The sequence below is a fragment of the Diuraphis noxia genome, unplaced genomic scaffold (assembly GCF_037042655.1).
Source record: "Diuraphis noxia isolate RWA-SAM2 unplaced genomic scaffold, SU_Dnox_SAM2 contig0002, whole genome shotgun sequence".
In the NCBI taxonomy this organism is placed as follows: domain Eukaryota; kingdom Metazoa; phylum Arthropoda; class Insecta; order Hemiptera; family Aphididae; genus Diuraphis; species Diuraphis noxia.
Genome location: NW_028301712.1, coordinates 75,983,040 through 76,010,673, shown reverse-complemented (window position 1 = coordinate 76,010,673; position 27,634 = coordinate 75,983,040). Strand labels below are relative to the sequence as shown.

At 27.5% G+C, this 27,634-nt stretch overlaps 2 protein-coding genes and 1 long non-coding RNA gene across 9 annotated transcripts in view; 2 read left to right on the top strand and 1 right to left on the bottom strand.

Moving 5' to 3' along the window:
* The window catches only part of LOC107170147 (uncharacterized), a 32,392-nt gene extending 27,272 nt beyond the window's left edge, over positions 1-5,120 (top strand). The window contains exons 3-7 of the mRNA XM_015520184.2: positions 1,616-1,726; positions 1,799-1,936; positions 2,016-2,113; positions 3,131-3,296; positions 4,153-5,120. Of these exons, the coding sequence (XP_015375670.1) occupies positions 1,616-1,726; positions 1,799-1,936; positions 2,016-2,113; positions 3,131-3,296; positions 4,153-4,274 (635 nt within the window). The 3' untranslated portion in view covers positions 4,275-5,120. The remainder of the gene's footprint in view (positions 1-1,615; positions 1,727-1,798; positions 1,937-2,015; positions 2,114-3,130; positions 3,297-4,152) is intronic.
* A 2,863-nt stretch (positions 5,121-7,983) lies between these two features.
* LOC107170150 (ATP-sensitive inward rectifier potassium channel 12-like) lies at positions 7,984-20,020 on the bottom strand. 7 transcript variants are annotated; one of them, XM_089218568.1, is made up of 6 exons: positions 19,925-19,941; positions 19,754-19,811; positions 18,239-18,368; positions 10,556-11,000; positions 9,672-9,911; positions 7,984-8,585 (listed from the first exon to the last, which is right to left on the bottom strand). In XM_089218568.1, the coding sequence occupies exons 3-6, from the start codon at positions 18,337-18,339 to the stop codon at positions 8,211-8,213; spliced, it is 1,161 nt and encodes a 386-aa protein (XP_089074694.1). In that variant the 5' UTR covers positions 18,340-18,368; positions 19,754-19,811; positions 19,925-19,941; the 3' UTR covers positions 7,984-8,210. The 7 variants fall into 7 exon arrangements, with proteins under 7 accessions (XP_089074694.1, XP_015375675.1, XP_089074691.1 ...); XM_015520189.2 differs by lacking the exon at positions 18,239-18,368 and adding an exon at positions 15,071-15,507; XM_089218565.1 differs by lacking the exons at positions 19,754-19,811; positions 19,925-19,941 and adding exons at positions 15,071-15,507; positions 15,584-15,768.
* A 6,261-nt stretch (positions 20,021-26,281) lies between these two features.
* LOC149058939 (uncharacterized) lies at positions 26,282-27,425 on the top strand. The gene is made up of 2 exons (XR_016190380.1): positions 26,282-26,992; positions 27,058-27,425. It is a non-coding gene; the product is annotated as an uncharacterized LOC149058939 (long non-coding RNA).
* Positions 27,426-27,634: the final 209 nt, after the last annotated feature.

The following is a 27,634-nucleotide window of genomic DNA, read 5'->3' as shown; positions in this document are numbered from 1 at the left end:
AATCGTTTCGTTGACTTTTTAACGTCGCGTGTCGTTCTTACGCATTTAAGTAATGAAAACGTATCGTTGAATAGGTACTATATTGTTTTCAATTGTTAGGATGCCTGGTATCGTAATATATCTATTAAAACGTACTGATGAATCTATTATTGAATTTACTAAACATATTTCAATATTTTTACTTGCCAAATCATCTTCATAAAGGTTATAATTGGTATTAATTTCTGCTTTACATTTTTCTTGTTGGTTACTCAAATATTAATACTGTAAAATATATTATATAATTATTTATAAGTACGTTTGAGTACGTATATACTAAATTCTTATTTTGATTTACCTATAACAATATTGAGATAGTAATATGAAATAAGACAAACATTTACTAATGCATATACATTTATTATAAATAAATATACTTTAATGATTTTACATATATTTTAAATTATTACATTGTGCTAGTGACCTTGCTCAGTATTTAAATATTCAATCCGATATATTTCGTTATTTATATACTGTTTTAATGTTCAACGTTAAGTTGAGAATAATCCTAAGTATATTTGGCAATATTTCCATATTACAGAAAAAAGTCTACTTTCCTGCAATAATTACATTTTTCAATGTCGTACATCTACGACAAGGAAACTAATAATATTATGGTAAATACTATCATTATTTTTTTTCAATATTTCATTTTTTCAATCCGTATAATTTTAAGTGGTAGATTGCCAAATATTGATGATTTTTATAATTTTGTTTTTAAAATCTTATTATGTAATATTATAATATAAGTATAGATAAAAATGTACTATCGTTTAATCCCTACCATTTAATTATCATTTTTCTTGTTCCACTCACGATTTTTTTTTTTTTTAAATTTAATTTTCTAGTCGCAACTATGTGGATATTTTAATTAATAATTCTGTGTGTGCTGGTTTGTGGTAACCACTTTGTTTTCCGATAAGTGAATAAAAAACCTTTTCCTTTTTTTCTATTCATAAAACAATTTATACTTAAATATTGTAGGATATCAGGATAGGACATTATATGAATACGAATTAATAATATTATTGTATAGGTATTAAAATAAGAAAACATTGAATTCTAGATAGGGTGAAGTATACAAATATAACAATTAGTTTCTACATTTATAATATAGATACTATAATTTATGTATTATATTATTATAAGAGCATATATAGTTATTAAGTTATTTCAATACCTATCGAGAACAATGAAAAACCCGTACTTATTTAATGAATATTGTTGAATTGTAATTAAATTACTTTCGACTTTAACCCATATTGAAAAGGAAGGTTAGATTCTAAACATAAATATCACATTAAAAACTAAAGAAAGAACAATTATGTTACTCAATGTATACATTTTTTATACATAATTATTGGAATAAAAAACTAATTTATTTATTTATTGTTAAATAAACAAATGCATCAAATGGAAATCAAAAAACAAATAGTAGAAGATGAATATTGTGTTTTAAAATGAAAACGGAATCGTTATCATTAACTTTTGGATAAAATAACGATCTATTCACAATAATAATATCTATAGTTATTAATTTACTATATCAATTACAGTAATATTTATTTGTTTTCAGTTGAAACCTATTTGAGTCCCGTCGAAACACATTGTATGAATGTCGACTATTTCTTTTTGGACCCGGAAAATCAGACACATGAGTTCTCTGAAGACGCCATGACCAGATTACGTATGTCTGAACAAATAAAAGTAATTGGCAATTGTTTACAGTTTAAAAATTAATCCACCTATTCTTGTTTAGACATGGGAAGATCAACTATCGCCTTATTCATTGTCAGCTTTTTCGTAATGTTCATCGCTTTTTGGACCGGAGTCGCGGGTTGCTGGAGAAGATCGCCCGGAAATATCACGGCCACTGCAATTTTAGTGCTATTGGCATGTGAGTAATATTGACGATCAGATGTTGTTTAAAATTATCAAAAATGTTGAGAAAATGACTCATTTGTTTTCATTTTCAGGCCTACTTAGCGCTGGCGCTATGGGATTCTGGCACGGTGTGGAATACTACGAAAAAGAACGTGTAGTAGGAGAAGAGTTTTACCAGCAGTGGAATAACGTAAATAAATCATATAAATATATTATGCAGAGTGATTCATCAAGCATTTTTTATTCTTTAAAATATAAATTTATTCAAATTATAATTGTTGTAATTTTCAAACGTACTTAAGATCTGTATTTATAAAAATGTATTAATTTTTTTATACTATTTAAGGAGTATGCCTGTGGTATCGTGGTGATACCAAAATTCCTATTTTACAATTGAGAATATTCATTTATCTTGTAAATTTTTAATCATATGGTGTTTTTCAAATGTTGACATTTTTATTATATGCTTATAGAAATTTGAACGGGTTTTATAATATGGATTATTTAACTTAGTAGTTTTTTACGGATGATGGTTACGCATTTGAAAGATAATATTAGAGGTTATTGTGATTTAAAATTTCAGCAATTCATATTAATTCAGTAACAAGTAACATTAGTAATTTATGAAAATGGCTCCAGTACAATAATTAATAGATCCAATATGACGTCATGTATCTTATATTTCTGTAAAACCATTTTTAAGGATTATTAGCCATAGTAGGTACGTATAATATATATAATATATGTATATATATATTATATGTTAATAACTCAGATATTACTCGTTCTAATTTCGATTAAAAAACGCCAAAATTTTCAGAAAAGTCGTTTGCTTAGTAGTATACAGTAAAATAAGATTGATTGTTATTTGACAAAAAGAATATTGCATTGCCAAAGGACACTCCTTAAATGGTATAAGAAATATATATAATTGAAAATATAGTCCTTAAGGCTTAATCAGAATTTGAATAAATTCAGTATTAAAGAAAAAATTAGGACAAGCATGTAATTTATCCTATTTATTGTAATGATGCATTTATGCAATAATTATTTACGTTACCGAATTTATTGTAGATATATTATTATAATTATGGACAGGTATTTCAACTACATACTATTTTAATTTAAAATTTAATTTTTCCATTTCCATTTTATTATTTTTGATCACTCTTATATTCAATTGATTGTTGTTATCATGTTTGTACAGATTCTTAAGGACAACACTCGTATATCTTATGATTGGTCGTTCTTCATGGCGTGGACTGGCGTTGCATTTTCTTTGGTGTCTGCTATACTGTTTTCCGGCGCTGCAATCTGTCTACGTGGCGAACGCGAAAGAGAAGAGGCTCTCAACATGCAATACTTAATGCCTGGTCAGTATAATAGAATGTGTGGTTTAACAAGTGCCAATGACGGAGTTAATTTATTGCTGTTGAGCATTTATTCTCCGAAGGACATTAAATCGTCGAATGCTTTTTGTAAACGTGGCCAAGAACAGTTAATATTAATATAAGTGTACTATTTTATGTTTTATACCAAGGGAAAATCACATTTAACTATCCCATTTAACATTTTATAATTTGATATGACAGTATGATTTTTTGTATACTATTGCTGCACATATATTTTCACATTATGACCATTGATATTGCATTCAATTAAAAATCTGACTACTAAAATTATGGGTGCAAAATATCTTGATCATAAATATAAAATATATATTATTTTTAAATATTATATTAAATCAAGTGACCAGCGCTTAATTTGGTGTTGGTTTTTCATATATTGTACTAGAGAATAAATGCGCAGTTACACAATATAAGATGTTTGATGAACGAATAAATATTTTATAGTGTTATACAAACTTACTTTATAAATATCGAGGGCACTATGTAAGTTAATAGAGAACTAATAGGACTTAGTTCACAATTATTTAAAATGAGTTTATTTAGTTATGGGAAAATAGTATAGTGAGAAAATAATTATAAAATTAGGTGGATCGTGTGCACATTAACCTTGGGCCAAAAATTAACCCTAACTTTTTAAACACGTTGCGTCACGAAACTTGACCGACCTCTATAGTATATTTTAAATTTATATAGCACTCGTGAACATTAAATCATTAATTAATTAATTTTGTGGTTCGCCTATTAAAAAACCATATGGTACTATCACTGTATACGAACTATAAATTTCAACGGATGATAATTATTTTTCATTATTTTACAGTATATCCACAAAAACAACAATATGCTTATGCTGGATACCCAGCACCAAATTCATATCCATCGGGACCCTACTACCATGGACAACAACAACAACCACAATACGCCGGCCACTACAATTACTAGGCAAAGCGTTGTATAAGCTGGACCAGTCAGTTTAAATTATACATTTTTTTGTCCAGCTAATATATTATATATTTTCGATGAAAACCGTAAATGTATGGTTATATATACGTTTTCTTTGTAAAATTGGCTGGACATTATAAATACTATTGTTTTACGACCGCACATTTCAATGAGATTTCCTATGAATACTCAAAATTTGTGTGATTTTAAAACAATAATTCGTAACTAATTTATAAATACGTTTTTATAAGCTCATATATTATTATACTTGACAGAATATTCCACCTATGTTGCTCAAAAAAAAAAAAAAAAATAATAATACATATATTTTTGACTAATATTATATTATATCTGTTTGAATTAGTACTAAGGATTTTATTTTTTTTATTTTACAATTATTACTTTATTTTGTATAATTTTTATTTATGCATCATCGTTGTATATTTATTGAAGTCCATGTACCTACGCATTTTTAGGTCTAATAAAATCATTTTGAATGTTTAGTTTGTAATTAGTACTATAATAATCTGAACATTAAAATACAATTTTTAAGCTAATTTTAGAAAATTGACATGAACATAAACGAGTTGATTCGTCCGAATTAGAACAATTTTAAGGATCTCCCATATTTTTATTAATATTGTTTTTTAAAATTGTTTATTTGTGTTATTAAACATTTTGAGTTTGCCATACACAGATACTACATTAAACAAGTCGGAATCCGGCAATTGATTCAGAATAGGTTATATGTAATTAATAGTATTTTTCAATCATTGTAATATCATATAATTTTTTTTCCATGTCATGAGTATTATAATTTGATATTTATTCTAATATTTTAAGAAATATTGGTGAGATGTACATTTTTGTTTATTTTAAATCCAGCGACACGGTAGTGTCGCGAGCTAAGTAAAAAAAAAGGAAGGCGAAGCACTCGACCGTGTAGTATATACAGAAACCTAAACATTCCCATTTAATACGTGTTAATATTTTGGTGTTCTTTATTATTTAATCATTTATTAATAAATGGACCAAATAGTTAGAATGAGGTATCAATCGATCGAGAAAATCATAGGCTACGTGCTTTTATAATTTCAATAGAATCGGTTGAATAATATTTTAGTTATGATCAAAAAACTGTGGATATTTAAGTGATCATTTTATATTACTTTCGCCGCCGGCTGCCGTATTAAACGCGTCATGTGGACGGAGACGGGTGAGGGGATTCTTGCGACGGCGGCGTGTGTCTCCCACTACTATTGCTTCCCACCACCACTAGACACATACAACACACGGACATAGTTCACTATCGCTTATCGGTATCGGTGCATTCTGTTTTCGTAATTTGAAATTTCGTTCTTTCGTCTCGCGTCCTGTGTACGAGCTTGTTGTCTGCGTTATTGTTTGACAATCTATGACTGAAGCCCATTATACAGCAATAATAAAACATCAGAATAAATGGGTAAGATGTAACGATACATCTGTACAGTTTGAACGGTGGCCTCGTGGTGCAAAAGATGTTTACATCATAATAATGGAAAAAAAATAAAAAATATATTGACCCTAATAAAAACTAATGATATCCCAACAAAAACACTCCGTCAACTCCGTGTAAAAAACGCTAAGTAAAAAAAAAAAAAAATATAAATGCCATAAAATGTGTGATATAAGGTAGAAATCTAAGTAAATGGTCTAATGTGTAAAATGTATTTATTAGTAATTAATTCAAATTTAATAAAATTGGTTATTTATATTAATTTATAATATGAATTATTTTAACTAAAATTTATCCAAATTTAGTTTACTTGGCCGGAACATTCAGTCTAAAAAATGTATAGCCAAGTACTAATAGTTTATGTAATAAAAAATGAAAGCACCATTACAATAAATAAATTGTTTCCGGCCAAGTAAACTAAATTTGGATAAATTTTAGTTAAAATAATTCATATTATAAATTAATATAAATAACCAATTTTATTAAATTTGAATTAATTACTAATAAATACATTTTACACATTAGACCATTTACTTAGATTTCTACCTTATATCACACATTTTATGGCATTTATATTTTTTTTTTTTTTTACTTAGCGTTTTTTACACGGAGTTGACGGAGTGTTTTTGTTGGGATAAATTATTCTTCAGACCACCATACATGTACATTATTGGTTATTACTTATTAATTGTTATATTTACCTATAAGAGTTTGAGTGTAATTAATAAGGGCCGAATGTCATTATGTCAAATAAAAATGTATTGATATGCGAATATATATTTTGAAATTACTTAAGGACGCCAGAATTGGAAAAAGCCATCACAGTTGTCCAAAAAAATGATTGGTTGTGATTTAATAAATATCATAAATTGAATGAATATATAGGTAATATATTGGGTAAACTTTTAATGGTAATTAGTTTTCATGCATTTTTATAAAAGTAATAACGGATTAATGCAGATACTTGATCGTATCATAATATGGAAGTACCTATACAAAAAGACAAAAAATATGATAGTAATATTATGAATTATAATTGTGTTTTAAAGTAGAAAATTGTAAACAAAAATTAATTTTGCATGTTTTCCTCTTTGATATATGGAATTGTAATTTATTCTATATCATTCCCACGGTATTGTAATTGTTGTTTTGTTATTCTATGTGATTAATTTTTTATATTATATTTTATAATTGAACATTGAATAGTAATTTGTAGGTATACAATATCATATTTTTGTTACTTCTCATAGATAATATAAGAATAAGATATTATAATATATTTGTCATCATAGAATAATAATATTATATTGATAAGCGGTGCTTGACAGTTGACTATATAGTAAAATATGTATGCTGAGGTTAAAGTGGGGGTAATAGGGATGGAATAAGGAGACACTACTTTTAACCTCACAAAAAGAGTACTCTTTAAAATTTTCTTCAAATAGTAGTAGCTATTATAGTAAATAGTGCTTACGCTATGACTTTGGTAATTATAATTCTCATCTTATTAATCCATATTATGTTTTATTATATACTTTTATCAGATTAAATATATGAGTAATAACTAATAGGTATAATATATTTTAGTTATGTCATGTGTAGGAGTCATATATTTTAAATAAAATAAATGTTCTATTATATTGACATTGTATTATTTTAAAAACATACCTAATTAATTATGACTAAACATTTTGTAATATTAATCATTACATAGTTTACATTTTGGAGAAGTGGTTTCTAGAGTTTGGATTAGAAAAATTGGTAGATAACATAAATCAAAAATTTGCATTTAAATTAAACTAATAATGTGGGGTAAGGTACCTTCTGGCTACTACTTTAGATATTAGATATATTGAATACAAGGGCAATCTATCACTATCTGCTGGGACAACGGCACGACATATATTTATAGTTCAAATACATTTGAGTAATACCTATGCATTATTTAAGTTTAGATGGAATATTCAAAATAGCATTTGTAGAGATTATTTATTATTTATCCTATACTAATATTTAGAGATCATATTATCGTTTGCTGTTTTGAACTATGTGTTCATACATTATATTGCTATCATGTTTTCAATGGTCTTAAATTTAATATTTTCATTCGTAAAATAATATAGTATTTTGAATAGACTTATTAATGTGCACAAAAATAATCATTTTTAAGATCTAAAATGTTACCTTTGACTGTCTAAATAATTCAAAAAATAATTTTCGCTATATAGAAATATAATTACATAAAAAGTCATGATTTATAAATTAGAAAAATTAAATTTACATCAATTTTTATGTTAAAAAAAATCAAGTCAACAATGGTGTTTAAATTTTACTAATCAAGTAAAGATTCATCGCTTTCGCAGTCATAGAAAAATAAAAGTCGAGCGAATATGTATATGTTTGCATTATCTTAATATATAGGTAATATAATGATTAGTGAATCATATCACGACTTTCGGCTCATTGACTATCAAGTACGTTTCTAGATCTTTAGCACTGCACAGTGGAGTGTCGACATTGAACACTTCGTTGAACTGCGAGTAGTCGACTTCGTACATCATTTTATTCTTGCAATATTTGACCAAAGGCCGAAACCTGTGGCCCCATAGGACTTCGGACGCCGTGTAAGATGTACGCGCCTGCGTAGTCTGCCCTGTAGACTCAGTGGTGCCCTCCAGGATCACGATTATTTCAAATCTCTCGTTCAACAGGTCGGCTGCGCTTAGCCCGTACAGTGGACTGTCCTTGTCGATTATATGAACGGCTACGGTCGGCCACATTAAGAATACGCGTTCGTCGTGGTCGTCTATGTTTATCTGAAATCGAAACGTTTTTGTTAGAAAAAAAAAACACTTGACAAAAACTGTCCATCAATGGCCACACCATTGGCGAGAAGAGCTAATAAACCTCTCAGTTTTTTTGTAATATTTTTATAAATCAATTGTTATGAATGTGTTAAGTTTTAACAATATTGAAATAGTAACGTCTGTATTGTTTACGCTGCCTGCATCACATTCAGTCGTCTGCAGTTATTCGTGACTGCAAAGACATAAAGAATACATCAATGTAGTTGTATCAATGTAATTTTAATTATTAATTTACATGATAAATACCATTTACTGTCTATTTTTATTTCAAAAACTTCAGAGACATTGCAAATACTAAATATCTGCTGTTCCTGCTGACAAATCTAATATTTTTTATATAGTTGATATTGCAAGTGGATCAAAACATCCAATATCAGCAGTATAACTTGCATTTTGTAAATTTTAATTTTAATGTGTACTATTTTAAACATTTATTTTTTAATCATAAGGCGTATCAAAAAATGTTGATTGTTTCAAAAATGTCATAGAAGTTGCGTTTTCTAGTTGATAATTTCCATCAAAATATCAAAAAGAAAAAAAAATCTACAATCTACATAGGTATATTATTACAGCATTCCTAGTATTTTATTGCCTGCCTACTAAATGTATTGTACTTATGTAATCTACTGCTGTAACCTATATCCTTTGGTGTGACAGTTATTGAGAAACGGTTTGTGAACATTTTGACAGCAAAAATCGAAAAACTGGAATTACGCGTCTGTATAGTTTACATATTGACATATTGTGAATGTGAGATAGAGTAAAGACTATTTAAAAAGGTAACGTACATTAACTGCCTAGGTTACAATTAATAGGTATTAGGTACTAAGCAACGTGAATTCTTCAAGATGCAGAGCAGGTTATACATTTCTTAGAAATATTTTACGAGTTTTTTCACTGATATGTTATTAACTAAATAGTGTTGTTTAGCTGTATTCAGCTCAAATATTCGTGTCCAAAACAAAAAAGCTCAATATCTGATTTATTTTTAGTAAAAATATTTATTCGTAAATGGTATATTTTATATTTTCTCACTTTCAAATACGTAACATGAGGCGATAACGTTTCTCCTTCCGGTGTGACTCGGGATCGTATGAGTCTGGTTTGGATCGTGGTGCCGATCAGATGCGATTTTTCCCTCATGTCACCAACGCGAAACATAAAACACAGCTGCCCGTCCCTTCGGCATATAACCGCGTTCTTGCTGAACATGATCGTTTGGCTGCGTTGTTTCGGGCGTGCCATCTTCGTGAACACGATGCCCACCATGAACGCCTACGAATAAAATTCATTGAAATGTCAATTGGATTTTTCGTCAGCGGAACAGCGTGTAATATCATATAACCAGAGATGGGAACGTATAATAATTTATGGGCGGGTACGTTTAAAGACTTATGAGTTATGATAACCCTTTCCCTTCTCAAACTCACTTATAAATGAAATAAAACCAATGATTATTATGTTAGTATTATTATATAAGCTATAGCCTATCTTATAAGTTAATTAATAGCACGTATCAATTTTATAATGTGTGAATATTTTTGTATCATAGTACAACCATAGAAAGGCATTAATTGATATTAAAAAGTTAATTTCGTCTAAACTTTATGGCTAGAGCTGTGCATTTATAAAAAAATGCATTACTTTTAACATAGGCTTCTTAACACTAAGTTTAAATTAAGCATTATCTAACGAAATAAATTTTGAATTTTTTATTTTACTTCTGACATTTTTGAATTATTAGATAATTTTTTTAGTTAATATAGACAAATTTTTAATTTGTTAATTTCTTTTTAACTTATTAATTAGGTACTAGTCATGAAGTATAGGTGTCGTATAATACAAAATCATAAATCAAAACCGTAACGGTTATTGATACGCTGAACGAATCGTTTGGTCGCGTTTACAAACGAACGTACTTGGATCATCAAACCGGCGATGCTCTGGAAGCAGAAGAACACTATGGCCTCGTGACATTCTTCTGTGACCATCCGGTAACCAAAGCCCGTGGTATGCTGCGTCTCCACGCTGAACAGGAAGCTGGCCATGAACGTTTTCATGTTGATCACGCAAGGCGACCACGCCGGGTTGTCGATGTTCTCGGGCGTCAAGTCACCGTGAGTGAAGGCGATCAGGTACCAGATGATGCCGAAAGCGAGCCAACTGAGCAGGAAACTCATGATGAACACGCACAGGGTCCATCGCCATCGTGCGTCCACCAGCGTGGTAAACAGGTCCTGCATGTACCGCCGTCGAAGTTTCGACACGTTTGCCAGGACGATGTTGCACTCGCCATTCTTGTACAGAGCTCTCCGTTTGGCCTTCCGATACACCGACGGCGACGACAGATGCGACTTTCTCGTGCTGAAACAATTTTGGGATTTCAGACGATTATAAAATAATAATGGTGACAATTTTGCACCCGGCAAGCAAACAATGTCATCAGGATTATAACATAATCGCATCATTGAAATTGAACTCCATATAATTACAGCATTCCTATTTTGATTAAACGTAAGTACGCTTTTAGGCCAAAATATAAAATGGAAAGAGAAACGATGATATGGCTTTCAACCACACAAAATCTTCTGATACGAGAGCGATAAAGAAACTGACATTAAAAAAAAGTCGAGTGAAAGAAGATGCGATGGTTTTGCGGTCAACAGTTGGTATCGGTGGTTGACGGTTGTGTTGGTTTACCGATTTTTATGGGAGGCCGCATTCGTATAAGTTCAATATCAATGTGCATATATAATACAGTGAAACTTTCATAGTCAAAATTTTTCTGTTCAACGGAATATTTTTGAAAACCAGAACAATTTAAATATATTCAACGAATATTTCCACTTTAAGATTTTTTTTCGTTGCCCACGAGACATCGTAATATGGAAGCTTCACTGTATTAACATGGAATATCGATCGCACCTATCATCGGTATTGTCACAGCTGAAACAGTTATCTATCCCGAATACAATATCAGACATAACTCGAACGTGCTATTTATTTTGTTGAAAATATTAGGTATTATTAACACTGCACAGTATTCACCATATGTGTCAGACTGAAAACTAACAGCCTTTTGAATATAATATGATAGATTAATGTCCGTGGTCGAAATAAAATAATATAAGATATATTGCAATGATTTCATTGGTTAACAAATTAATAACTAATAACGTAGATTGCTCGCATTATAATATTATGCAAATTAATTACGAATACTTAAAAATATCATAGTTGAATTGTTTGATAATTACATTAAACTAAATAAAACCTATAAATATTGGTTTTAAATTTAAACAGTAATAAAAGTTTAAAAAAAAAAACAATATTATAATATTAAACGACTTTGCTATATTTAATTAAACATCCAAAATCTTCAGGATTAGGATTAAGTTTTAGTACCTATATAATAAAATATAAAAATGAAACGATTTTTAATAATATATCGGCTGCGAATAAAAAAAAAGTGCGTGAAAATTAGTAGAAAAGTTGGTATACAGGCATACAGCAGAAATTTCATTACATATATCTATACGCTCCATGGAAGTATACAAATAATATGTGTAGGCCATAGGTTAAAAATAAGATAATATTATATAAGATATAAAATAGAGTAGCCAGAAAAGGTGTATCATGATTTAATGATTTAAAATTTAAAACTATAATGGTGCATTGTGCACGATCTAAAAATTGTTTATTATAACAACTTAAAATTCATCGGTTTATTGAGATGGTTTCCTAACAAGTGGTCCGTAGTTAAAATCTTTCGTAAAAAAATCTAATAACTTTGTAATAACAACAATTAAAAAAAATAGGTATACTTTATTGGTCGTTAATTTATTAAAAATGACATCACATTACAACTATACATTTTACTTTAAGTGAATTTATTACACAGAAAGTATTACAAAATCAAAGGATTTAGCGCATTGAATTATAGGTTTTACGATTTACACCTATAACATTATAATTATAATAATGATATTGGTCATGCAGATAAAATATTTATGTACCGTTATAATCGTTCTTGTTTGTTTGACCGATTACACGTCAAGCAGCTGATCGGTGTAACTACAGTGATTTATTTGCTCAGAATTTGTGTTCATACGAAATACTTATAATATTATAATTAATTAACCAATTAATTTTAACCAATATTAATTACGCGTATAATAATATTTTATTATACTAAATTTATGCGATATTATAATAATTATTTTTTTAATCATTGGAATTATAGTTATAAGATTTAATAATATCGTTATATTCTAACAAAGGATAATTATAGTATTTATTTATTGTGATTTTCGATATGATTAATACCAGATGAATATTATTATTATTACATTCATGTAGATTGTGTGGCTATAAATGATACCTAGATGGTAATAATTAGAGCCCGTCTTACAACAGTTAAACTACGGAATTCAGTCGGTAAAATCAGTGGGTTAAGCATAACCGAGGTTTAAACTATGATTATAAAACGGACCCTTACAGATTTATACAAATCTAGACACTGATAAGAAAAATAATCTACTTATGTTTTTAAAAAACCCGTCATAAAAAAAAAAATCAACTAGGTATTTTGTTTCATATCGAGAATCTTGCAGGAGATTACAAGAATCCTAAAGTATTACATAAACAGTATTTAACTTACAAAATAATAAATATGAATTAAAACAATTAATAAATCATTGAAATTGGTTATACTAATATTAATTCTCAGTATTCTAAATACGATATATAATGTATAATGAATGTTAATTGAAATGCTTTATAAGAATTATAATCATAATAATTTCATTTAAGTGATCATTTGAAGCTTATTCTACATTCTGCGAAACATGTCTTTTTTATTTGTTAGATATACATTTAGTTACTACAAACTTAATGTTTTTATACATCTTAGCTGATTTAAAAAAAAATTAAAATTAATTCAGTGAAATAACAGTTTTAGAAACACACACAACATATGATTTATTGATCAGTTTGGTATTTGGTTTTTGACAGAAGCTTATAATATGACAAATAATATTAATTGTTTTAATTCATATTTATTATTTTGTAAGTTAAATACTGTTTATGTAATACTTTAGGATTCTTGTAATCTCCTGCAAGATTCTCGATATGAAACAAAATACCTACCTCGTTTACTCTTCAGTGGTGTCGTAACCTACGACCCAATTAAACATTTATCATGCCACGATATCTCAACTTAGAGACTTCTACAGTATGTTTCATCTGTTTTATTTTGCTCTTAATTCTCAATATTATTCTATTATTGCAATAGGTTGAATTAAATATATTTAAAAAAAAATTAACTACTACATATATGATATTTATGAGTCAAATCATTTTTTTTTTAAAGCAACAATAGGTTCTTATTAAAAATAAATATATATATATATTCTTGTACCAACTTTTAAATTATTTTTGATACATTATTAATTAAAATCGCTTGTTTTGTCATTATTGAACATCTAAACTTATAAATTATGTAGAATAATTATGTGCTTGTAACGTTTGTGATATAATAATTTATACAATACTCAAAAAATATTTTAATGGATTTAGTACAATTATTAACTACAGTTTTATTAGATATAACTTGTATGACTATAATTAATAATTATAATTATAAGAGTCATAGAAAAGTGTTGTAAATAATCGGTATACTTATTTAGGACGAACATTGTGTAACAAAATAATAATAATAATAATTGATGTGCACAAGTTTAAGTGCCTGCCATTGACGCATCTAGGTATAAGACGACTCAGCTGATTGTATATTACCTACATATTTAAAAGAATTCTAGTACTTCGAAATTGTAATGAATGCTTGTACATTAGACAATGTATGAATTTTCTCATTCACATTATTATATAGATATCTTGCATAATTTTCAAACTATTTTAATTTTTTGCACAAATATTTTTTTGCAAATTAAAAATTGAAAAACCACTCGCTTTATTTTTTTCGTGGACTCGTATTACCATTTTGCGGATGATTAATTTTATTTCTTAGAATAGTTTTTGATCGTTGTGGACAATTAGTTTCTTAAAAATTAAAAAAAAACTGTTTACATTTTGGTGAAATGATACAAAAATTAAAACAAAACTATCTTTATAAACTACTCAATACATTTACTATTAAAGTTATTTAAAGGATAATTTTCCTGAATGGTCATTTCTTGTCGTAAAATAAAAAAAATATTCTCTAGAATTATAAAAATAACTTTATAAGATAATAAATTATCCACTAAAATTTAAAAAATATCAACAAAATAACGTAAGCATTTTGAAAAAAGTTAGAAAATCGCATGTGTACATTCTGGTGAAATTGAGCCTTATAATGTTAGGTCAAAAAATAAAAATTGGTTACGAAAAAAACACATGGGGTAATAATTATTATTAAATTTTTGGACTTGTACTTGTGTTTAGCCACTGAAATTGTGATCCGTTGTCCATTGGCCAGGATTGCAGGGTAGTCGACATCTGCGGTGGCTGCGTCGGGGTCGGGAGACAGCAATGCATCGTCGGTCATAGAAGACAGCAGAAGGGCGTCCTTTTGTTCGGTATTGTGACGATCTTCGACGCTGCTATTATATCCGATATTGGACATATGCAACAAGTTTGGCCGTTTGGCCCTGTTAGTTACCTGCAGAGTCGACGGTGTTGTAGTTGATGGTGAAGATGTGCAGTCCAAGTCCATATTTCGTTTGGGTGTAATCTCATTTAGTAGAAGTAGTAGACTCTAATCTTTGGGTTCACGAAAACCGCGACGACATGAATCCTTTGCTGCAGTAGGCAAAGTTATCATTTGGTATATTATATGACGTGAGATTGCTGAGTTCGTCTTGGATTTCACCTAAGACACGAACAACACCCGTGGTCAAAGGAGAGATCAATACAACATTTTAATATATTTTATACAAAGTGCAAACCGTTTATGACTATTTGGTTAATCCAATTCAGTAGACATATTTTCTGAATAAAAAACCCACGCCAACAATTAAGCATCGTTTTTGGACAAGATACGATTTAACTCACGTGGTATGTGGAGATTACCACTCTGCCCCCCTTCTCTAGCTATCACCTACGGATGTCGATCACTGCAGCCGAAACTCTCCTGCAGCAGTGTAAGGAAAATAAACTACATGCTTAATCGGCGATTAAAATTTACAAAGATTATATACAACATGTATACATAAAATATAAATAACTTAAAATTTATGTAATCGCCAATCACAACTGAACTATCTATTAATAATAATGTAAAGACAATCACAGGCTAATGATCTAGAAATCTTTATTCTCAATTAAAAAAAAAAAAAAAGAAAAGCTTAAAATGTATTAATATTTTTATAATGTGTAGTTGAACCGCTTAAGCATTACGATAGGTATTGAAGATGAATTCCAAGATAAATAAATAAATATATATAAATTCCATTTATTACAGTTTCTCTAATGAATTTTATATAAAATGACGGATTGAGTTTATTGGTCCAACACTGAGAAAATTGCGATAAAATAACGACGTATAGTGCCAATAAGCGGAATCGTATCAGTTATACTTTATACCTAAATTATAATAAGCACCTACATAGTTTTAGTAAATACGGTTGGACGAAAGACGATTATTCGACGTTTTCCCGTAATACCGACCTCGATACAGATTGAAATTATTATACCCACGCAGGCTATTGCTACGCTCATTATTATTCATTTATTTTAGCAAACTCATTATTTAGAGAATGGAATTTTAGGAGGAATTTTTCCGTCTCATTCTTTTTGCCTGTACAACCCATTTCCATGTTATAACTTTCAACATATACTAATATGTGATATCATGACGTGTCGGTATTTAAAATAATAAGTTGTTTGACTCATTTATTTATTATGATATTGATTATTGGTGTTCATATATTATATTATATAATATTATAAAAAAAAATATGTATTTTGATCTATGAAAATCAAACTGTATACAAGAAGTTATTAATAGTTAGGTAAGTGTTTAAATTTTATAGACGAGCCGAGCTGTGCACCAACATTGTTAGGGTACCTACTCTATGTACCACCATATCACACATCTAAACTTCAAATATTTATAAATCATAAATTACTGGAAAGTATTCCAAATACATTTTACTTTGGAATAAGGAATTAAAAGTGTATGCTGTCAACAAAAAAAGTAAATAAAAAAATATCTAATAACGATAAAAATTGTTAAAATCTATTTATATTAAAAAAATGTTGTTTTTCAACCACTTAATATTATGTAAAAATGTATCAACAATGTTGATAATTTTTGAAACAATGAGTGTCTGCCTTAAATAAATTATTTCCTATAATTATATAACCTTGCTCATTTACTGACCACAAAATGTTTGTGTTTTGTTATTCAATTTTTATTTAAAATTAATGACCGATCGTGGTTGGAATTAAAACTCGTGTACCTAATCTAAATATGCATCCGTCTTTTCATTTAATGTAAGGCGTAAAATAAAATTATTTAAAAAGAATTCATTACAATTATTAATCTAATTAATTGAAAGCCTGGTGCAACAAATTGCATTATGCAGCCTATTATTACACTGCATAGATATACGTTTGAAAATATTAATAACAAAAATGCAATATAATTATTTGGTACGTGCCGCTTAAATGGCCTCGATCGTTGGGTCCGGAAATTAATCGCTGAATACCGGTCTGTAATTATAATTACGGTTTCCTGTAGCAGTAAAAACGGTACATTGCCTCCAATGTTTCATGTCATTGTATTGCTGCTTCATACGTAATTAGATTTTAGATATTTATTATTGTTAAATATTTTCAACTTTCCAAAGATGAAAACTACAATACGGACTGCGAGCTAAATGTACGTTTAAAATGTTAAATATAAAATACTTTTAAATATATTTTGAATTCAAAGTTCTATTGAACAATCAAATAGGCTATATCTATAATAATCGTATTATTTACTACCTATAAAGAAGCGTAAATTTGGACGCAATGTAAATATTAGTAAAAATTAAAATAGTTTTGTTAAAGATAATATATCGTGTTTATTTGATATATAATTTAGAAAAAATTTTACATTTTAAACTAATTAAATATATAACCATCAGAACGTCCGATCTTCATGTAAGAATTTATAGAAATTATGTATTTTTATTGGATATAATCTTAAATTTGGTATTATTTTTTCGTGAATAATTCATTGATATTCATTGATATTTTGAAACCGTTTATTTACCAATGTTCAAGTAGGAAGTTACCAGAAATCAGTACCAATTACCCCAACAAACGAGGTAAAATTGTTTTGTAAATTAATTATTATATTTATGTTTATTTATTTGGTAATATCATATGAGATGTACAATCATTTGTTACAAACAGTAATTGCATACGTATTGACGTAGTTGTTTGTGAGTCAGTATTATACGAAATTAAGAAATTAAAAATAAGTAATCGGAAGATCCTTAAATAGAATACAATAAATCATTAAAAAAACGATTAAAATGGAAGTAAGACAGCTTAAAAACTAAAATAAATTCTTAATCTGTTGGTTTTGTTAAAATTCTAATACAACTAACCTGTATTTGATGTTGATTAATACAATCGGCATAAATTGTTTTGTTTTTAGTTCTTGTAAGCTATTGAAATGAAAATTAAAAAAACACTGTTGTAGGAACATTTAGACTGTTGCACACCCGTAGAAGGTACCTAATAAAAATGTTATAAATTATAATACCTAGTTTTAAATTAAACAAAAAATCTTATTTTTTTTTTTTGGAAATGTTTGTTTAGTAAAGTTGGTAAACAAAATTAATATTTATTTTATCCTATATCACAATGTTTAAGATATTATACCATGAACAGACACACCTTCGTTGAATTTAATCCATATTGTTTGTATATCACTTTTACATGTGCACACTTAATAGTTAATAAATTATCTAAAAGGTAGTTGCAGGTCTAGAAGTAATTTACTGAGGAAATAAAACATGACAAGAAAATGACTAATATAATAAACATACGAACAAGACGTTTATTACATAGACTTTGAATTTTGTAAATTTGTCAGAACTGGGAATGTATTTAATTTATCATTGATTTACCAATTTAATCCATTTATTTTATTATTAAGTAAATTTAAAGCCTTCTTCGTAAATCATCTTATTTATATGTACCCAATAATCTACATTTATACTTTATAGACTATAGCCTTTATTATTATTTTCAGTGTTTACAATATAATTAACATATTTTGATCAATAAAGTTGAGATAAGTCGATGAGTATTACCACTAAAGTTTCGAAACCATTATAGTATCCACATTACGCATTCGGACAGAAAACAGAATTTTTGATAATATAATATAATTATATTAATAATTAATATGAATATTTGAAGGCTAAACTCTAAGAAAGTTGGTGTTACTTTTTAGTACGACCAAAACAATAACTTCGTTTTTAACAAATAGGTAGCAAACAAAAATTATGAACACGACATTAGTAAGACGCGTTAATTTGTTTTAGGTATACAATATGCTATATAGGTACTAAACTTTGACACACGTCTGAAGTTGTTTCGCGTGGTTTGTCTCTATTTACATTCAAATTGTAATTTTAGAGGGCAAATATCGAAAGTAATGACATTCAAACGATCTGCTGCAACTCTACTAGTAGCAATATGAGTAGAAAATAATATGTAAGTACTGCGTTTGATGAATTTTATCTACAGAATTAGTATAATAGTTACAAATTATTTATAATTTTACATTTGAACAGTTGTTTTAAAATTTGTGTTTGAATTACCTACTTGCATATTATAGTGTCTCACGAAATTTGTAATTGTAGATTTAGGAGTATTTTATCAGAAAGAATTGAATTTATACGTTCGAATATTTTATTTCCATATAGGTACCCTATCTATGACTTATCTTTTTAGTTTTAACACAACTTATCATGTTCATCAATAAATCGAGCTGTAGTAACTGTTCGTACGAAAATAATATTGCTCACAACACACGTATTCCATCCAAAATAAATAATAGTTTGTATTTGTTTACGAGAAAAATATCTATATAATAGCAGGTGAGTACTTACATTTCAATTCACGTCATTGGTTTTACACAGAAAACGAAGTTTACAATTTGAACTGAAACTATTTTACACATATTATTCAATTACCAGGACTATTAAAAAAAACATTATTGTTTTGAATGCTGGAAACATTATGCTTTTACGAATATAATATTATTATTATTTCATATTCACCTACAAGTTGTAGGCTACAACATAAGTAACAGTTAGTCGACCGACAGGTACGCGCACGGTGTTCGGTGTCGACGCGCGTGCCGACGATGAATGAATAAGAATAACTGAAACTAGTTAGGCTTATTGCACATATTGGGACCTTGTATTTGTACATGTGAATAATCACACTGTCATAATGACATCGATGGGTATAATGGTAATCACGGCCTAAGATAGCACTTATCTTCATACATAGGCGTTTAAATAAAACGTATGCCACTAATATAATATCTTTTATTCGTTCGTTGATCGATCACTTTGTTTTATTGGTAGGACTTTATTCTCAGAAAAAAATTATTATTACTATTATTTTTTTATCCAATAATCATACCACAAATGTTTTGATTTAAAACTGTTGGTACCTATGTAGATTATAGATACTGTGAAACTGTTAAAAGAATAAACCACGACCGAATAAATAGCCTGCAAATGTATTTACCCATAAAGATTTATAATATATAATAAAAAAATTATCCAATTTTAAAAAAACCATTAATTATTTATCTCTTTTAATATTACCAAATGGGATATAATATTACTATATTTTGTTCGAACAAAAATTAATTGAAATGAATAATATCAATAGTAAATAGTAAATACATATAATATTACATAATTTTATAGTTAGCAATTTTTCTATCTTTTTAACCATATTTCTAAAATACATTAACATGACTTGTTAAATCAATGTGCTCAAAAAGTGTGTATTCCAATGTTAGCTTAAATTTGTTTTCAAGATTTTTAATTATTATGATTATTTTTTCAGATTACTTAAAAAAGCTACTAAAATTTGCTAATAAGATTTAACTTAGATCTATTATAAATATTAAAATTGTCAGCGACCACAATCATTCTTTTTCTGTACTCTCAGATTTTGAAAGAAAAAAAATGTTCAGTTCAATACATTTCAACTAGACTAAATTATTGGATAATAAATTATTTATAATCTCCCCAATGTTGTAATTATTTATTTTTTCTAATTTGTGTTTTAGTTCATAAATGCATTATAGTTCCTCTAGCAGATGTATTAGGCTAATCAAGGGAATTTAGAACATTCACATTTATCCATTTAATTGCTTATAACATAAAAATTATTATTTTGTATTGGTATTTTATATTTACATCAGTCAATACTTTGTAAGATAATATTAACATATAGGTATTTATAAATTATTGATTAAAATATAATTCATAAGACCAATTTATAGTGTTTAGAAAAATACTCAGTACTTAGCTTTTACACTAATTAACAATTATCCAAATTTGTGTTTTGGTATGCAATTTTGAAACGGCCAAATTCAACTATAAATATAAATAATACCCTAATATTAAGAATTTATTACAATTTAAAGTCTTAAAAAAATAAGTCTTAATTAATATTTCTGATTAAATCATAATATTAACTGCAGAACACGATTTACCAATTCACAGGCCCAGTGAAATTTTAATTAGACTTCTAAATCGATTAATAAAATTATATTGTTAAAATCGTAATTATTTAATGTACAAGAACACTAAAAACTTTTAAGTATGTGTAATAATTATATTAAAATATTTTTTTTAAAACAATATTATGTATTTTGATTTTTGATTTTAATGGTATACTTATACAAAACTAAACGTATTTAAGTTGTTTAAGGGTTTGAAGAAAGCACCACAAACGTACAATATTTTTTAGGGGTTTTTCGAATTTATATAAAGAATTTTTTTTTTTTTCTTTATTTGTAATACACAATCTGTACACAATCGGCACAATAAGAGTATGAGCTAAGACAATAAAAAACATGAAATTATGAGCTAAGAAGCCACCCACCGATGACACTTATGTTTTTAAATTATTTGTTTTAACTTAATTATTATTATTATTATTAAATATTATTATTTTTTCATTTTTTTATTTATTTTTTATTTTTTTTTTGTTAGGGGTTAAGTAGGTCTCTACACCATTTACGCTTGAGGCGACGAGGGGGATTACCAGGAATGGTTAAAGAAGCCAGATTTCTTACAAGTTCATTTGGATGATAATTGAGGCGTTGGTGAAATCGTTTGTAATAATTTTTTGCTTCTTCCTGAATTGTTTTCATATGAAGGTCTTTATGTAGGGAGTGATTTGAGACATATAGTGGAGAGTTGGGTATTTTTCTTAGAATTTTGTTTTGGAAACGTTGAATTTTATTTAGATTAGATATTTTTGCGTTGCCCCACAGCTGTAGGCCATACGTCCAAATTGGCTTTAAAAGAGATTTATAAAGAAGTAGTTTAATATTTAATTTAGTGTTTGTTGTTGACTATTAGGGTTTTGATTATTTGTAAACGGGAATTTAATTGAGAAGTTTTGGCTTTGATGTGGTGAGCCCAGGTTAGACGGTGGTCAAGAGTTATGCCGAGGTATTTAACGTTTGGGGATGAGGGGATCTGAGTACCAAAAAGCGTTACCTCTGGACATATAAAGAATTTAATCTAAATTTTCACATTTCGTTATATTATTTGGTGATATTGGTAGGTAAAACATTCATTTTGAGGTGATCGATAAGTTTTCTAGAACCCCTGATTTTTAGATTCTGAGCGGAGCGACGTGTTAAGTATTGACGGTCGATAGTGGTCGATCGCGGTTGTTATACTATTGTACTCATACGTAAGATAAGCTATAATAACGAGTTATCGGCTCGACCGGTCAAAGGAGCAGTTTTTAGTACGGACGTGTTTTTAGTCTCATAACAGCTGCGACCGATGCACTGTCAACCGCCAATTCTAAGTGCGTAAATGAGAACAAAAAGTAATATTATAATTAAAATTTAAATAATATTCTATGTAATTTATAGGGTATTAAATTATATCAATATAAATTTATAAAACACAAAGATATAAAACTGTTTGGTTAAACAGTTATTTATTGTATAAGTGGTTTTATATTTATAATTTAAAGTTCTAGTTGTCGTGCGTTCGATAAACATAATTATAAAGCAAATCGCCGTACGGCCCGAACACGATGAATGTATTGATTTTACCATGATGTTTTTTTTTTTTTTTGTGTCTGTCATCACGTTTTGGGGCAGTAAAAGTGCTTCGATTTTTGACTTCAGTACCTCGTTCGATCAGAAAGTGAATCATTATACTTTTCTAAAATAATCGAGAAAAACAAACTAAAATTTAAAGGAAAAACGGGAATTCTTACGCACACTCATTTTTCGAATTTGGTTTTTGATGTAACATTAAAACAAATGACCATAGATAAATGCAATTTTCACAGAATATTTATATAAGTATATTCTATTCACCATACAATTTTCATACAATTTTCAAAAATGTTCGACTGAAGTTGAACTATTCATAGGCATTTGAAATTTTCGAACATTATTAGTTTTTTAAAATTAATATCGATAAAAATGTATTTGTTAGGCAGAAAAGCTTGAAAATTTAATACAAGGCTCTTAACATATTGTTACAAGCAGTTGAAAATAAAATAAATTCATAGTTTCATTCAATTTTTTTTTATAAGCATTCAAAGTTTGAGTTTTGACAACATATTATGTAAAAATCACGAAAATTCACAAATAATTTTAAGCTAGAAATTCATAAAAAAATTTGGTTTTAAATCTATGATTTAAAAATTTAATACAAGATTCCTTGAAAGTTTTTCAATCTTTATCACAAATAAAAACTCCACCGGAAATTCAAATTAAATTTTTATGAGCATTTGAAATTTAAATTTTTACAACATTGGATTTTCACTTTAAGCGATTTCCATATTTTGGTGTAACTCTAAAACAAATGACCACAGATACTTGAAATTTTGACTGAATGCTTATATAAGTATTTTCTATATTTGATACAATTTTCAAAATATTTAGATTTGTTTTGAGCTGTTTACAGATATTTTAATTTTTCAACTTTTTAAATTTTTTTCCTATAAATATCGATAAAAATTTATTTGTTGGGTAGAAAAGCTTGAAAATTTAATACAAGGCTTCTAACACATCGTTACAATAGTGGTTGATAAATATTAAAAATAAATAGGCAAGAGTTTTTTTTTATAAGCATTTAAAGTTCAAATTTTGACAAAATACATAAAAATTACGGCAATGTTCAAATTATCTTAGATAGAAATTCATAAAAGTTTTTCTTTTTAATTCTAAGATTTGAAAATTTAATACAAGGCTCCTAACATATTTTTACAATAACAGTTGAAAAATAAAAGAAATACATAGTTACAAATTTTTTTTATAAGCATTGAAAGTTTGAATTTTGACAACATATTATGTAAAAATCTCGAAAATTTGTAAATTATTTTATACTAGAAATGCATAAAAAATTTTCCTTTTATATCTAAGATTTGAAAATTTAATACAAGGCTCATAATATTTTTACGTATGTTGTCAAAATTAAAATTTTAATGAATGTAAAAAAAAAATTTGGCTATATATTTCTTTTATTTTTCAACTGCTATTGCAAAACTATATTATAAGCCTTGTATTAAATTCTCAAATCTTTGAATTAAAAAGAAAAACTTTTATGAATTTCGATCTAAGATAATTTGAAAATTGCCGTAATTTTTACGTATTAAGTCAATATTTGAGATTCAAATGCTAATAAAAAAAAAATTATGCCTATGTATTTTTATAATTTTTTAATCACTATAAGAATAACTTATGAGGAACTTTGTATTAAATTTTCAAGTATTTTGATAGGGCCATACAAATTTTATCGACACATCAAAAAAAAATTCAAAGTTTTTTTGGTCGTCCAACATTTTATTTACCGACACTTCAAAAAAAAATCCTCAAAAAAGTCGAAAATTTCAGTGGTCTATAAATAACTAAAAAAAAAGTCAAAATATTTTGAAAATTAAATCATGTAAATAAAATGCCAATACTAATAACTGGTAAAATTGTCAAGTATCTAGGACTTATACTTTTTGAATAATAACAAATATTTAAAATCGTTTCAGGATAAATCGTTATCGGTACACTATTTCGTAAAAATTTAAAATTTAAACGCACTTAAAATTTGTCCTATAATGATGCTTCGAGTTGTCTCTATAACTACTTTAAAGGAAAACTTATGGAAAACTTAGTGTTGTATTTTTAATCCTTAGTTATAAACGCAAAAAATTTTTATGATTTTTCAGCTTCAAAATTACTTGCAAATTTTCGCATTTTCGACAGATTTCGTAAAAATTTGAACTATAAACGCTCATAAAAAAAATTGCGCCTATATATGAAAATTAAACTGTATATATATAGCACTACCATAAACATTTGGTGAAAATTTTAAGTATTTACAGTGATTAGTTTTTGAATTACAACCATATAAAAAAATCGATTTGGTCGAAAACTGATTTTACGTAAAAATTCCCGTTTTTCTGTCATTTTTTTTTTGTTTTTCTCGATTTTTTTGAAAAATGTTGGAAAATGTTTACTTTTGACCTTATTTCGACTAGTTATGCTGTACACAGACACAAAAAAAAAAAAAAACACATCATTGTAAAATCAATACATTCATCACTTCGTTCAGAATCTAGTATGTAAGAATTGAATACGTACTTGAAAACGGTTATAAACAGAGGCGGAATAGGCAGATTTAACATTTTTACAGCTACAAAACTAAACGTATTTAAGTTGTTTAAGGGTTTGAAGAAAGCACCACAAACGTACAATATTTTTTAGGGATTTTTCGAATTTATATAAAGAATTTAATCTAAATTTTCACATTTCGTTATATTATTTGGTATATTATATATTGGTTATTATATAATATATATTATATATTGGTAGGTAAAACATTCATTTTGAGTTGATCGATAAGTTTTCTAGAACCCCTGATTTTTTTTACTCTCAGCTAGGTATATAGGCCGTCGAGTGTGAGGTGGTACCTAATACTACGGTATAGTGGTTATTTTTGTATATTTTGTTTGAAGGTTTTAAAGTTAGTAGGTTTGTAACACGTGTTTTTGTATGTATGACAAGGATATGTTGCTAAAACACAATTTTGTATTTAAGTACCTTTGTATCTACTTTAAATTTACGAAAATTAAAAAAAAAAAATGTATATTAAAAGCATGTTTTCTCTTTTAATGTTTACTATGATTTAGGGTTTTTATTCTGTTAATAATTGTAAAGTAACATTTTGATAAAATTTCAACAATGGATCTTCGAAACCCACGTTTGATATGATAACGGCAGTCAGTGGCGTATTTACGGGGGGGGGGGGGGTAGTACGCTATATATTATAGACGATAGTAGACTCAATTTGTATTTTATTATAATATTATAAACTTATAGTTAATATTTAGACCCCCCCCCCCCCCCCATAAAAAAATTGAAAATACACCACTGACGGCAGTTGCTGTTTACCACCAATCGTAACTTTGTGGAGTTAAAATTATTTAAATATTTAACAAAAAATATGTAAGAATTGAATACGTACTTGAAGACGGTTATAAACTGAGGCGGAATAGGCAGATTTAACATACAGCTATAAATAAAGTAACCAACAATTTGCCTTCCCTAAAATAGGTGAACAAGTTACATTATCTCCTCCAACATACTTAGTCTAAATATTAAATATATAGACAATAGTAGCGGAGATCCATTTGAATTTTTAGATTAATTTTTTCGCCTTTTGTTATCTAGCCTACTTAAAAAAAAAAAAAAAAAAAACAAAAAAAACGTCAATGGATGTTCATTGAATTTTAATAAAAACCTACAACGATCATTTTTATTAATTATAAACAATCAATTTAAAACAAAACTATAACTATTGTTAGGAACATTAAGTATAACACTAAGTTTACAGTACATTTTATAATAAAAAAACTCTATTTTTATAATATATATTTAATATTTATATATGTTTAACTTTAATTAAATACATATTATGATTTCTATAATTTTTACTTAGGATATTATAATATTTTATACCTTTTTAATAGGTGAAAGGAAAATGTACAACTGACCACATTTCTGCTGCTGGTCCCTGGTTGAAATACCGCGGGCACTTGGATAATATTTCAAATAACTTGTTTTTAACGTATGTTATTATAATTGTTTGTTTTTATTATAAATATAAAATAATTGTTATTTTCATTATTGCAGTGCAACCAACTCAGATAGTAGGCAGTAATGAAATGAATAAAGGTTAATTTAACCTTGGCATTTGCTACTGGGTTTAAGCTCGGTAGTTCATTAAATAGAATGAAAAAATTGACTTATTATTCTAGTTTGTATCAAACCAAGGGAAAAAATGTTTTTCTCAAACACGTCTTATCATCAATTTTATGACCTCGCTGTAGGAAAAGGGGTTTTTTGCATAATATTTTAGAATACCTATTTCATGGGTTAGAGAGTAATTTAATATTGGAATATTTTGTAAATGTTGAGAAAAAAATATTAATTTACTATTAGTTTTAATATTATTGTAAAACAATTGTATATTAAAGCATATATTGATGTTAATCGACAAATTTCGCTTTTTTAAATTTTTTAATTTCTAATAGAATATAATGAGAATATTTTAGATTTTTAAGAGAATAATAACATCATATTTAAGATATTTGAGAGAATATAAGCCCTATCGTTAGTCTTATTATTACTTATAACTTATAATAGGTATTTAATATAATGATTGTATAATTATCATAAATTGTGACCATTTCAATTTAGGTATATATTT

Coding starts and splice junctions, on each gene's coding strand:
- LOC107170150 (XM_089218564.1), bottom strand. CDS start 15,351: ATGGACTTGGACTGCACATCTTCACCATCAACTACAACACCGTCGACT. Junction 11,001..15,070: donor ATTTCAGTGGCTAAACACAA/GTACAAGTCCAA, acceptor AAATTGTTTCAG/CACGAGAAAGTCGCATCTGT. Junction 9,912..10,555: donor TCGCCGGTTTGATGATCCAA/GTACGTTCGTTT, acceptor TTTTATTCGTAG/GCGTTCATGGTGGGCATCGT.